The 14,760-nt window shown below is 40.4% G+C and overlaps 1 protein-coding gene across 4 annotated transcripts in view; it reads right to left on the bottom strand.

Annotated features, from left to right (window-relative positions):
• LOC136433231 (tyrosine-protein phosphatase non-receptor type 21-like) overlaps positions 1-14,497 on the bottom strand; it is a 29,342-nt gene extending 14,845 nt beyond the window's left edge. For 2 of the 4 annotated variants that reach the window (XM_066425209.1, XM_066425213.1), the window contains exons 1-3: positions 14,073-14,497; positions 12,373-12,634; positions 6,856-7,025 (exon numbers count right to left, since the gene is read on the bottom strand). In XM_066425209.1, the coding sequence (XP_066281306.1) occupies positions 6,856-7,025; positions 12,373-12,546 (344 nt within the window). In that variant the 5' untranslated portion in view covers positions 12,547-12,634; positions 14,073-14,497. Of the gene's footprint in view, positions 1-6,855; positions 7,026-12,372; positions 12,635-13,918; positions 14,039-14,072 lie in introns of those variants that run through there. The other 2 variants (XM_066425211.1, XM_066425212.1) reach the window with 2 other exon arrangements.
• Positions 14,498-14,760: the final 263 nt, after the last annotated feature.

Below are 14,760 nucleotides of genomic sequence, written 5' to 3'. Positions count from 1 at the left end.
TGCCGAGCTTGAGCCGACCGGCAGCCGAGATGCCTCGGGTTTCCGACGATTTCCTTATTTGGAACACCCGGTAGGGTTCGGCTGACGTCATCATTCGATCGAGGACAAAATGGCGGTCATCTGGATACTTGAATTTTTACCGTGCGACGAACTAGGGCGAGTTTTTGGTCATTTTTGTTGACAAGTCTCTGTTTTTTAGCGTCAAAAATATAGATTCATACCTATATTTCATGTTGCCACAAAAAATTTGTATCGTTTTTCTTTGGTAAGTTTTCGTTTTTTCTGAGTAGCTGAAGGGGTCCTCGTTCCAAATTTGTTGTTTTGGTCAACGGAACCTGGGTAGATTTTCCGGCACCTGGGAGTGACTTTTTGTATGATTTTCGTGCATGGAGGTCCTTGGTTCGTATCCATGGATTCTTCGGTCATGTTTTGGATAGCTATGTGTTTCCTTAGGAGACTTTTAGGCCGATTTATTTCGGCTCCCGATTGTCATGTTTACAGAAGAACTTCAAGAAGGTGTATGCGAGCCAAGCTGGGCGTGGGGTGTATGCATATCGGGGTAATTCGCACCTTGACGCGACATTGACTTTTCACACCCGTTACACGCATAGTACAATAGAGACTTAGCTCGTCCGCTCTCCTTCTATATAAAACCTCCTTGGTACTATGTAGTGCAATGCCATATTGGAAAGATAGAGGGCATCACAGGTTAGGACTAGGAGCAGTTCTTGTTTGCTTGTTTACCACTACTGTATTTACATAGCTTACACAAATATTGCACCTAAGTGTACATCACTTCTAACAGTTTAGAAGAGAAAAGATGAGACAAATCAAGAATTCATTACCCATTAAAACATTTCCAAACTAGCTCCACCCAGATTTGAATTGGAAAACACAGCCAAACTTAGTCATTAAGACTTAAAGTATGTTTGGATTCTAATCAGGGCAACCTTAGTCATCAGTTTACAATATGACTAACTGAAAAGGTTATTTCACACCTTCACAATGTATTTACCCCAATTCTAATGTATTGAATCATTATAACTATTGGATAACTAATGGATAACTAATATATACAGTACATGTAAATGAAATATTTTTCTACATAAAACTCAACAATCTTGTTCCATCAACATGTGAATGTCAGAGTTTCATATTTTTCACCTTCCTGTCTTCTTGACTATTCTCTTCCGCTTTCTGCTTTTCAATGATAATTCAATACTTCCAATGGGACAACCAACATTTAAGAAACCATTTGTTTGAGCTTTATTACAAATGCATGCACTCTACTTAAGTTGAATGGTCAGCCAATCTTATTTGGAACCCATCCAAGTCCAAATTTGCAACTTCTGCCTTAAGGTGCCTGAGGGACCAGTCTGGACATTCCTAAGGTATGAGGAGACTGGGCCATGCTGTTTGTGTTGTGGGTGGGACCAGGAGGGCGAGCAAAGTACAGCAGTACATGGAACAGGTGGGGGCAGGCCACTGATGATAGCAAAACTTGTATGCCAAGAAAGTTCCCTTTATCTAACTATGATGGCATCCATGCTATCAGGGTCTTTGTTTTCCATCCTTTCCACCCACCAAGAACAAAGAACGATCATACAGCTTACACAGAGGCTGATGTACATGCATGTAACTCCAATACAAACAAGAGTCCGTAGGACACAATTCTCCATGAAGTATTTACAGTGTGTACATTAATATATTGTGGGTGAGGTGTTTGTTAATTTCCTTTGCTAGTGATCTGCTCAGTTGTAAGATAAATGCATGAAATGGATCTTGATGTAAGGTGTGAAATCACAGACAATTACTATCCTGGTTTATTTTGTTGTATTTGTCGATTAATTGTGTAGGGATGGGCCATTATACTGCATAATTGTTAATGATGGCCCCAGACTTTAATGGTTTGGTCCATTTTATGTCATCTTTATCATGAAGCACTATTTCTCGATTAGAACCGTCAGTCCTATATCATCATGTGATACTTTAGTACCTATGCAGCAACGAAATCGTGGGTTGTATTTTGAGCCAGGTGTGAAAATTGCACTTTTGATAAGCGGTAATTAAAGAATTACAAGTATTAACCCACACAAATTGAATCTCTGCACAGTCCAGGTATTGTTTTATAGCAAGTAAAGAAAAGTGTTTATTTATCTTTTTCTTTCAATACAGGGGAGGTCAACCTGCTGAAAAGTACGTTTTTACAGCATGGCACAGATCTGATCTAGAAATTCTGGGAAAGTCCAAATTTAGATGTAGATAGCCCCTTTTGAAGATTAGCAAAGAACCATTCAGCCTTACAACTACAATGTAAGATGTTTCAGAAATCACAAATATGCAGAAAATTCTCATTCCACGATTTATTGCAGACTTGCCTGATCTATAGCTATCAACCTATTTGCAACAAAAAAGGCTAATTTGTATTATCGTAACATTTCCCGAAGGTCAAAGGTCACCGGATCTCGCCGGTGAAACCGCCCGGAAGTGACACTAGACTCGGCTGGCGGCCACTTTTTTGAGATACATATCTCAACAATCTTTCATCCCCTGCCTTAACATTTTACATTGTCACAGCCTCCGTACTACAAACTGCAAGTGTGGTAATTTTGAAGGTCCAGAGATCTCCCATTTTCACACTGTGCGTAAAAGTGCACCGTCCGTCGCGTGCGAACATACTAGTAATATGCGAGCTGCGAGTGGACACGGCATACTTATTACACAGACGGGAGGTCACTCTGCACATGTTCACAGCCAAAACTCACAATTCCCGTTGCCGCATTGGTATGTAACTTGGTATATCGTTTCCTAGGTTGCGTGTGGTGATGCATGTTGTCTATTTTACAATGTAACAGTGACTATACGATCACAGCAAGTAGGAAAGATATATACCCCGTATCTGCCTGAAGTATTCTACTCAAGCGGAACGGATTATAGCATGGTGTCTATGGCAGGGCAGTGGCACTACCATTAATCGTAGGGGTGCAATTACGATATTGCATTGACGATAAAAGTAGTTACGGTGTAACAAAGACATCGTGCATCACCACGCCCAACCAGGCAAACGATATGCCAAGTTACACACCGATGCGACGACGGGATCGTGAGTTATAGCTGCGAACGCGCAAGCAAAAGCATTCCCAATACTCCCAGAAGGAGGTCACACCTCCTTCCCGGAGTAATAATGGTGCTGGACTACATCATACATGATGTACGAGGGTCTGCTTAGGGGGTCCTGACAATGCTTTACACTGAATTCAGAAGAAACCCCTACGTATCATGCTAAAATCAAGGAAGGCAATTATGCAAAATCTGGTTGCCTTGCTATATGGATAACGTGAATAAGACAGCTTTCCCTATGAATTATGGGAAACAAAAATAGGCTACCTACTCCTAACGGAACTGAGCATGCAGACCCTCATGCACATATAAAAATGATAGTTGAAGACAGATTACACAAGATTTGTTTGTCTACCTACTGGCTACTGGAACAGGATTTTAGCAGCTTATATACATAAGACTAAAGTCAGAGTAACTGTGAATTTGTGGGTAGCAGTTGGAACATATCAATTTGTACCAACAGGCAAGGTCACAGATCATCCATCTATGTTAACTTATCTTGATCATCCCATCATGTAAGGCATCATCAGTCATCAGTATATATAGCAGTTTTACATTACAGTTCATTAGTCCTCGGAGACTGGTGGTGAGAAGCAAGACTTGAGTAGTATTTAGGCAGGAAAGAAAAAAAACCTGTGCAGACAATGAACTTGGCATAGAACCAAGTATGTGGTTTGCACTACATGTGACAATCTCATTATCTTAGAGAGTAAAAGTAATTTCTTATCAGCCCTGTGGTTTCCAACTGTTGGACTCCGTTATCATTTAGGAGCCACCAGGAGTCACCTAGAACATCTAAATGTACCACGCAAAGCAATTATTGTAATTGCATATTTCAATCAATCATCTAATATGACACCTAGCCATTTGAGCAGATGTACTGCAATACTTGTAGATTAAAATTACAATGGCTGAATATGTTTCATATGCAGATATGGTCGGGATGACCCTAGATATATTTTTTTCTTGATCACTTTCTGACCAATCTATTACTTTTATCACCAATATTAGAATTAATGTTGCATGTATGATTATAGGTTTTTCGTAGATCTGTGGTCATATGGTAAGATTTAAAAAGCTTTTAGGCAGAATGTGTCATCTGACTCTAGTCCTAGAGAACTGCATGCTGACCCTTTCAGGTATGTGGTTGGCACTCTTGTCAACAGGTCATCAGGGGAGACTGGCTTAGGTTTACACAAATAACCAGTGTTCTTGCGTGCAATGGCCCAAAATAAACTTTTGGAGTGGATACAGAAGTCATCTGTTGCAATTGCGTTTTATCGTCTTGGCTAAAACTTGTCCATAGGCCCGTCTCATTTCATAATTCATTATCCCTAACCTGTGTCCCAAATCCTCAATATCTGTTCATAACAAATTGTGAACACATCATTCCTGTTCAATGGTGATTAGTATTCACAGCACTTAACAAGATTTCATACTGTATGATTGGTGTATGCAAAATGATGGAAAAGAAGGTTGCTGAAATTCTGGCCACAAACAACTGATCACCATTCTAGACCTGTAGACAATTCTCTGTAACATTGATTTGTTTGTTTGAGCCTTGATGAACGGTTTCATCACTATCCTACAGTGAGATTTGAGCTGCAGTGAAAGTTTTGCTCAAGCTTCTGTAAGATCAACCTTTTTCTCAGCCTTGGTGAGCAGGACTGGCAGCTGGCTCAGTGCCTAAGCACAGGAATGGCTGGCATGCAGGAAAATCAGCCTCAAGCTGAGAGGAGACCAGGGGCCAAACAGTGTCAGATAACAGCCCAGAACACTGGCCCTCTGTGGTATGTGGGGACATAGGGTAGGTATTATTTGGCCCTTCATAAATACATGGGTATGGAGAGTAATGACTGTGTATCCTATGTTGTTACACCAAATATGTCAGTACATGTAATAAAGATTACAGGGAACTGAGTCATAAATTACATAATACTCTATTCTAAATGACTCTTTGATCCTAAGTCTTGCATCATCTCTTGGATGAGAGTGCAGTGCAAGGACGGCTGTGTAGGGTTAACAGTAACTAGCTGTATTAAACCTTTGGGTTGTAAAGTTGTTAGTCTATTACCCACAAATCCAAAATCACTTGATCACTTGAATCATTTCTCCTATTGGCAATGGCTGTAGTATGACTCAAAACTGTGCATGTACATCTTGCAAAAAGATCCCTGATTAGCTGGTATCACATCAACTTTTGTGGTCTGCAGATTACGGTATCATTACCAAATGAATATGGTCAGGGCAAAAATTTTGGGAATGCTTTTTGACAGCCAAGACTTTAAACAACAGGTGCTGGAACTATTGGTACATGTGTGAGAATTGCTCAAGGAGGACAGATAGACACTGGCATTCCCAGGGACTTGTAAAGTCAGGTCATACTTGACAATCAACTTGCCACTGGAGGTCAAAGGTCAATAAACATCCATCAATGTAAGTTACTAAGTACTGTACCATCAGAGGTGGCCAGTGTCAGAGAAAAGTTTATCAAACATCCCTGGAATGGCAGTTTGTCACTTCCCAATGATGGTAAGGTCACACCAGGGTAAAATCCTCTGAACAACAAACACATGGAAGAGCTGCTTTACCAATATACCCCAGGACATCTCCATCACTTGGCCATAAACTCCTTATCACAACCACAGGGTAGCGTGGGCTCAATTTAGTCTACAGTACAGCTAGTATAAACAGGCCACTTCTCTATCCTGTAGCAGACTCACCACTGCAGCCAAAATCAACATGAAGTACAACTACAACCATTTCAGCGAGTAAACAATCTATATCTCTGCAGCGGAAAAAAAAAAGTTGGAAGAAAAATCACTCATCTGATCATTGGTCCTCAGTGAGTAAATAAATAAATAAGTGAGTCTCTATGATGGAGAATGGGTGAAACTAACATAAATTTGTAAATATTCACTGTGGTTTTACTTTCGCGTCTTTCACTGTGCCTCTCTACCGTGAAATCATGACTGCAAATATGTGTTTTGTGCTACAATATTGTTTCAAGTGCAAACTTTAAAACACCACAAAAACCTACCTTCCACTACGAAACTAAATTAAACCCCTATGAAAATAAATGAACTCACAGCACTTGTGTTGAGCTGAACCATGAAGTTTGTACCATGATAATAAAGCTCAACGTACATTGTACTTTCTTTTAGTTTTACCTACCCGGTATCTGTATCAATAATACCTACCCATAGGAGGATTTATATCAGTCTAATCCACCATGACAAATGTGTATCCTTGAAAGATAGTGGAGACTTCCTTGACAAGATACAGAACAGGTGCATTCTGACCATGACGATCTGGAATGTCTGATTAATGAAGACCAACCAAGGCCATCTACAACACTGTCTGGCTCTGAGGGGTCAATGACTCTTACCTTGACACCTGACCCTACAATGGCTGAGGTGCACTTGGCATATTTTCAGATGTTTGTTAGTTACAGGTCTGCACATTTAGGTACAAAAAGAATGCAAGAAATTTCTCCATGTTGAATACAGCCTTTTCAAGTCAAATCATATTACCATTTGTAGTAACATATATCATACCAATAGTTGGGCTGAGAGCCAAACTATCTACATGTACCTGTACTTCCCTGGGTTTATATAATTTAACATTCAGTGCTCTAAGGGTGCCATATGTTACTCTGACTACCTAGTACCCGGGGACGTATGCAAGATCTTACATTGCACCAAAACAAATGGCCCAAAGATGAGCTGATCTTACCTTGTGATTTCCTGGTTGAGTTTTTGCACGTTGGACACATAGAACATCACGGCGAAGTACACCAGTGGTTCATGTGCCAGCTTGTCCAGCTGCTTCTTCAGGGGCTTCTCCAGCTCCACCCACTGCAGCTGCAGCCGCTTGCTCAGATACCGCAGCCCGAAGTAACACACCTGCAACAGGTGGAGAGAGTTTAAACATTTGTATACATGTAGGTGAATTGTGAGATTGAATCTGCACAAGTGTTTAGATGAGCTATGCAGCAATCAAGTTTGGGAAAGTTTCCAGTATGTCTGGCTATTTCCATCAGGGGACAATTGAACTATGACATCTATACCATACAGAACAATATATAGCTACAAAATGGCAGTTGAGGAAACCTTATAGTTATACTATAGCATTTTCATAGCAGTTATACTACTTGGAGGTCAATGTTTGATCCCTGTATTGGACCTGTACCTCTCTTCTCCTGGCATTTTCCTCATCTTTCTTCTCAAATGGTAATACATTTACAATAGTCAATTCACTGACAAAATGGAAAATAAGGGACTGTCTGACTTTCTTGATAATGAATGAATGAAGACCTTTATTGTACACACATACCCACTGGGTTTAGTACAGGTCACAACAGAAAACATAACAGTTTGAAAGTACATATATATACATTACAATGATAAGCTAACACTAATCTAATGATTACGTTAATTTGGCCTCTTCTCGCTTCTTGGTGATATTGTAAATATACGTACAGGTGTGTTTTATAATAGAGGGTTTACCTAAAGTCATTAGAAATATGAATTGCTCCTCTTTGCAAAGATGTATAAAATGGGGAAAGCTACATTGAATAAGTTTATAAAGCGCAGCTCTCTCTTCGTTGTATAAACTACATTCTACTAAAAAGTGCTGCTCGTCTTCTATCCTATTTAAATTGCAATGTCTACATATACGTTGTTCTATGCATTGAATGTGTGTTTTTATGTAGAGGAAGAAAAATAGAATCACTTATGGCACAATATTTTACAGTTGTACCCGATCATTTTGAGGCAGAGTAACATGAACAAGACAAAGAACTTTGAGACTAAGTTTAGCCCTTTCTTCAAACAAAGTAGGACAAGGTTAGACTTATTGTGTTAGGATCCTAGTGACACAATTGGATAACAACCAAACAATGCTGAACTTAGAATAAGGCTGAAGGGCACAAATAGGATCAGCCTTCCATTGTGGGTTGAGCCATACTGGCTTAGGAAAAATAACAAAATGCCACAGCTGTGAGGATAAGCTCCAAATACAAAATGTACAATCAAAAAGGAAGCAGCCATCTTGTGGCAAGCTAAAAGTGCCTGTAACAGCTGGAATAGGCAAACATTAATCATAGTGAAAATTTATGTTCTTAGCACTGACTCAGCCTCTTTTAGTCTTTATCACTAACATAGAAACAGTGGTAACACCTGGTCCATTATACAACTTAAAAACAAACTGCCAATTTTCCAACAGACTGTTTATATGCTGAGGGTCAATGCCTGAATAGAGCACTGTACAGTTCCGGAGTTTAAGATACAAGAGACAAACGTTGAGTCAAAGTCCAGCAAAACTACCGGTGTGTAGAAGTGGCTTAGGAGTTTACTTTTGTAATGGATGAGGAAAGATCTAAAAATAACAACAACGAAATATTATTATTGATCCTTTGTCACCTGTCCATATTTCCATGTGGTGAATTGAAGTAAATGTAAAATAAAAGTATTGTGAAAGAGACACTGTACTCATTTATAACATTCAGGGACAGGACGTATGGCCAACATGTATGATACCACATGAATGACAACAATATACAGTGGTAGTAGATATCCTGGTCAGTTGGAAAATTCTTTTGAACCTCTTGGTGGAAAATTTCCCACAGAATCAAAACATTTACATGCAAATTTTGCCTCGAAAATCTGCTAGGAGATTACTAGTGTATCCAAAAACCCCTTGCCCTCAAAGCAGAGGCACCTAACTGACAAACATGTAGAATGAAGAACTGCCTTTCTATTTCTCTGTAGTAAAGATGCCTGACTTTTACATCTATCCCCTCTAACAACTGTCAGAGTGACACTATATGCAGTGTCAGTAGCCAATCAAGAACCTCTTATTACTGTGGAGAGCTATCTCCAACATGATAAGCCTGCACACTTTCTGGACAAGTCAAATGACATTTCAACAGAGAAGAAAAACAGCAGCAGCTCTAGAGATCTTAATTGGTAAATCACTGGGAGACAAGTCAATTAAGATATCTCCTGTCTTCATATCTGATGTAATGGGTTTTAGATAGGAGAGGGTTTTCAACAGCATATAACATCAGGAGAAACAATCTATTTATTTCCTAGTAAGACATAACATAAGACAGAACTTTTGGTGGGTATCATCTATACTGGAGACTACCACAGTGTCTTGTCTCTTGCAAGCACTTCTATGAGTCATGAAGGAGGAAACAAATCTGGTTTAATAATCATCTTGGTCAGGTGATGTTTTCCATCTGAAACCTTTGTTTCATTACAGATTATCTTGTCAGAGTATGAAGGAATGGAAACCTTACAGTACAATCTGAATCTCAGGTTCCAATGCCTGGCAGTGGCTGGTGTTATACAGGGGGTGGTCCCAGTGTCAGAGTGGTAGACAGTGGTGTCATTAATGTTTATCTTGCTGATAAAGAACATAGAACTGTCCTGTCCAAGACAAAAGAGGTCAGACAAGAGTCTGGACAGTTAAGAGATCTACTGAGCCACTAATTAAGATAGAAGATCTGCAAACCTATAAATAATCAAATCCCTTCAGTGACAAATACTTAGATAGGATTTAGGACCAGTCCTGGGTCTCATCATCCTGACAGTCTGGCTACTACTACTAGGCAGTTGTCAGTGCAGAGGTTTTATTCTCTTGTAAGGGAAAGGTACAACAAGAGCTACAGAAAAGTACATCTTATTTACCCAGTAGAACTTTTAATCATTTTGTGAGCTTAACAGTTCAGACATTATTCCTTTTTTTCCAACAGACTGGCACAATGTTGTTGCTAGACAACTCCAGGTGCAACTTTTCCATTTCTACCTCCCACACAAGTGATCTTTGCCAGCATGTCCCTAACAAGAACTGGTCTATTCTCTGTGGCCTTCTTGGTCTTCAGTCACTTGCTAAGTCTAACCCATTAAATCATAGCTAAGCTTAAATCACCTGTCTAGGATAGACCATCTAATGAATAAGCTTTTACAAAGGTAAAACTCAAGTTACATGTTATACAGGATATGGACAAGACAACAGTGAATAGAAACAATGCATGAAACCATATAATCATTTTCACAATAGTGAACTAGACAGACATGTGCTCCGTGACAATCAAGGAAATTATCTCATCTATGTTGAAAAACCTTGTCCATGTTTCCATCATAGATGGATCTAACAAACGTTTACATCAGGAAGCCTTTTCCAGCCAGCAGTATCCCAGACAACACAGGATGGGGAAACTGAAAGAGGAGACGACTGGGTTACCAGTTTGTGTGCTGTTTAGATGGGATCTACTCTCACTGCTGGCTGACCCAGTTTGGTAGTGACCCCTGGCTAGTCTTGCCTTATTGTGTACCTGCTAGCCAGCCAGGGTGGACTCACATGTACCTATATACAGCTTCACAGTTGGGCGAGCTAGCTTGCTTGGTAAACATCACACTTGGGTCATGCCTCAATTATCCAACTCTGACAAGGCAAACAGCTCACTCTCAGGAAAGTTCCAAAGACATTCAACAAAAGAGTTTGCCTCTTTCTTGTCTTAGGGAACGCAAGAGGCCGCAATTGGAGACACATTCTGAAGTTTAACATCTGTGTTATTTTTCAGAAGTTTTCAGATAAAGTTTCCAGTCTCTACAGTATGGTAACATCTGTCATTGTGCTGCCTCAGGGTTGAACAAGCACATGTGCTAGCCCTTCATGCCTGAGTGGCTTGTCATGACCACTGGTTGGGATAACTACATAAACACTGCTGTACTGTCCTGCTCTTATCAGCTAGCTGTACCCTTATCCTAAATGGACATGTTATTCCTAAACAATATTTACACAAGGACTGGTATGTGGAAATATGACCTTCATGTCTATGTCTCTTGCAAGGAAGGGGAGGACAACTGTGTTGTATAACAAAACTCCACATGTACACCAGCCTCTCAGTGTATGGATTCCATATGCCTATAAGGCTGAGGAATGCAGAAATTTGACATTAAAGTATGACCTGTTGACAGCATAGTCAGGTGATGGATTATAAGTATCTTTGATTATATTCAATGGGCATTCATTACAACAAATGTGACTCAGTCCTATCATCATCTATGCAATAGCATATTCTCTTTGGATTTAAAGTTGTTCCCAGCTTTTCAGAGGCTTCCCAAAGGAACATTCCCCTTTTCCAGAATTGGTATGGGTCATACGAAACCATCTCACCCCAAGAGAATGCAGCAAGAGACACAAGTCAAATATAGACATGGTAATTTCAGCAAATGTTCCAAAAATGTTCTAACAGAGTTAACTAATATTTTAATCACTCAATCTGTATGTCTGTTTCAAGCAAGTTTAAACACTGGGTAGGCCTGGTGGACTGGTACACATATCCAACTCTACATTGTAACAGGCCTAGGGGTGTCCTGTGCTGTGGTTTACCGCAGCACATTTGGCATATTCATTACATAAAGTACTACAAGTAATGGATGAGGCAAGGAATTTCAGCCGACCTACACTCTTTCCTGGCCCCTGGGATTTGTAATACATGTATGTGAATTTCTGACACCAGAAAAAAACATGATTCCCTTCCAGAAACATCATTGGCATGATGATCAGACCATTACATAACAGGTCTACATTTGTGTCCCCTCTATAAAATATAAAATCAATCTACTTTCATCATCTTATTAATCTGTATGGAAATTTTATAAACTCTCATATCTGGAAGACTACAAATATAATGTAGAAGACTCTACTCTTTTCTTGTGTTGTCAGTAATATGAAGTCTAAGGCATCCAAAGCCACCACCCCCACTCCTAAGCCATCTTGAACTCCTTAGGCCCCATTTGAGTCTCTCCTGGGAAGGAGGTGATTGGAATATCAACAGTCTGTCTAAGTTAAATTATTGCCCAGATGAAGCAGTCACTCTACCTGTCAGTGAAAAGAACCACCTGTGCCAGGCTGCAGAACTTGCCATAGTTGGTGGCCGAAAGGTAGTCTACTAACTCCAGACATGATTTCTAACCGGTTTACAAGTTGGAACCCAAACCAGATGGTCCGTGAGGCAAACCAGGAAAGAAAACTACTGGGTATTCAAAGTCACAGACCAGGGTAACAAAACGCATACTTGCAGAGCATGTAGCACCAGACATGTCTTTTTGTGCCATGGAGCAGGATAACAACACCAGAAATCCAGCCAAGAGCTATACATGCTCTGCTCACAACCTACTGGTATAGCTGTGTTAAAGACAAATTCACAATGAAAATTGAAATGAATATCAAACTCACCTCCTGTAACTCTAACCTCTGCCCAACAGCCTCCAAACAGTGGCGTCCTGTGCTCTCTGTGGTGATGGTACATTCTATCACTGTGTTATCCAGCAGCTGTACTGGGATCACGAACGAGTTCTTCGTGTGGACATTGTATCGCTTGGTCTTCTTTAACTTCAGTCCAAATGGCATTGTTGCTTCAGCAACACTTCCTCAATACTCGCTACCTGTTCCTTCTCCTCCGTATGCAAGCTTCAGACATTATGGGAGGGTCTTCTACCTGAGGATTAAGAAGAAAAAGAATTAATATCAATGACTAGGCTTCAGCATTTGCCTGTAAGTGTAAGAGAAACATTGCTAGCTGCATGGGTACATGTATTTCCCCTTTGTGACTAATAGTCTCAAGTAAATGCTATAGAAAGTGGACCAAAAGGTTAATATAGGGACGATTGTAGCAAGCTGATTGTTACAGACATGCCTCATTTCCAGGACTTATTGGGTCTGTAAATGATGTTCATGATAAGGGTGTTTTTAAGCAAATCCTAATGGAGTGTGAAATACCACTGACTCTTGCTGAGGTCATTGACATGGAAACATGCTAGTCATCTAGCCATGCAAGTGATGCTGAATACTCCAGACAGACTTGTGGTCTCCATGGTACTAGCAACTGGCATTCTCGATAGAAAGCCCAGAATCATGTTATAGCTGTACCGCTAGTGTCAGCTTACCAGGTAAAACTGTATTGACCTAAAACAAGTTGATGGTGAGGTATCCATGAGTCAGAGCGGTAATATACATGTACTAGTATGCTGTTTCTAAGGGATTACAGTGATACCTTGTACAGTATCATGGCCAATTTTAGGTTCTCAAAGGGGTCCCTACTACTACTAGTAAATTATACCATACATTGACATTCCCAAACCGTTTGCCAATGAATGAAGATGAGCTGCATCAATGAGCTTTTACTAGTACCTTTACACTCTAGTAGTGTTGAAAAAAATACCCTGGAAAATAATTTGGTCTGTGTGTGTTTGATACATTCATAAGCTATAATTTTGTATACTGTTTACTCAGGAGTACAGGGAAACACAAATATGTCTCAATTCTTAGTCATACTCTTGTATCATTATTGAAGAATACATCTACCCTGAACAGAACTCTTCACAAAAACAATACAATGTACCAATACAACTCGATGAAGAGGATTTATTTATGTCTCTTTGTTTATGTAACCTCATTTTCAAACTTTCAAACTTGATATATTATTTCAGGACTTCCTTGTTAGACTTTAGGGTCATAATTATGCGAGGTCCATATCTGGAAGTAAACACAAACGACTGGTGCAAAAGAAAACTCGTGGGTATCATCACATCCGGCCACAGACAACACTACAACCGTGGTGAATCACGAACTCCACGCCTTGGGGACATAATTTTCCTGACAGGTGGTATGTGCACCGCTCACTTAGAGCCACTTACCTTGCCTAGTGCCCCCCTCCCCCTACTTCTATCCACTTTAGACACGACACAACCTATGACTGGTAATAACTGCGATACAACCTGACCTTTCAGATATTCATCAGCGACAGGAAGACGGGCTTGAGAGGCAATAATGGCCCATCTAAAGAGCGCCCCGGTTAACAAACAATAGCAAGTGGTTGCGTGCAGATCGGGCAGTAGTCGAGACCAGATGGGAGGCATAGACTCACGCCGACCTACCTGTCAGCCAGGGTCGCACGCACCCCTCAAACCCGCGCCAACATTCACCGGATAACTCTCCCCACACACCGTGCAGGATATCCTGTATGATTCCGTACGAAATCCTTGATATCTGCGTCAGAACCCGTGGATCCCAGGCTGGTCCGTTGAGTAAATATGGGAGCCGGAACGACAACAAAAACGGCGGACTCTTCCACGCTTCCTTGCCCCCGGGGTCACTAAGAGTTGGGCCCACTTTTCTCGACAAACAGTGAGGTTCAAGTCCACACAGCCGCTGTTAGTAAGGTGTCCGGATCTGACCCTATAGCTTGTCTGCTAAATCTCGCCAAGAAAAGCCCGCGGGTGAACAAATATTCCGTGTAAATGGAATGAGTTGTCAGACGATTTGATGATATCAGATGGATGGAATTTCAGAAATGTACTCACCCATCGCATCAGAACGTGGGAGCCGACACGAGATAAAACTTAAATGTACAAGGAAATAATGAAGCAAAGAACATAATATATCCATTTTGATAACAGATACAAATGATGGTATTATGTATATTTCCTAATTCAATATTATATTGGTCTTTTATTGTATATAAAGTACAAAATATCATTTAAATGCCCTCGACATGTGATGCGTTTCTGTGCGCTCTGGGGTCACACACGCCATTCAAGTTGTGACCCCATCCCGTCATGCTCT

This window comes from Branchiostoma lanceolatum, chromosome 4 (assembly GCF_035083965.1).
Source record: "Branchiostoma lanceolatum isolate klBraLanc5 chromosome 4, klBraLanc5.hap2, whole genome shotgun sequence".
Taxonomy (NCBI): Eukaryota; Metazoa; Chordata; class Leptocardii; order Amphioxiformes; family Branchiostomatidae; genus Branchiostoma; species Branchiostoma lanceolatum.
This window is presented reverse-complemented; position numbering and strand designations above follow the sequence as displayed.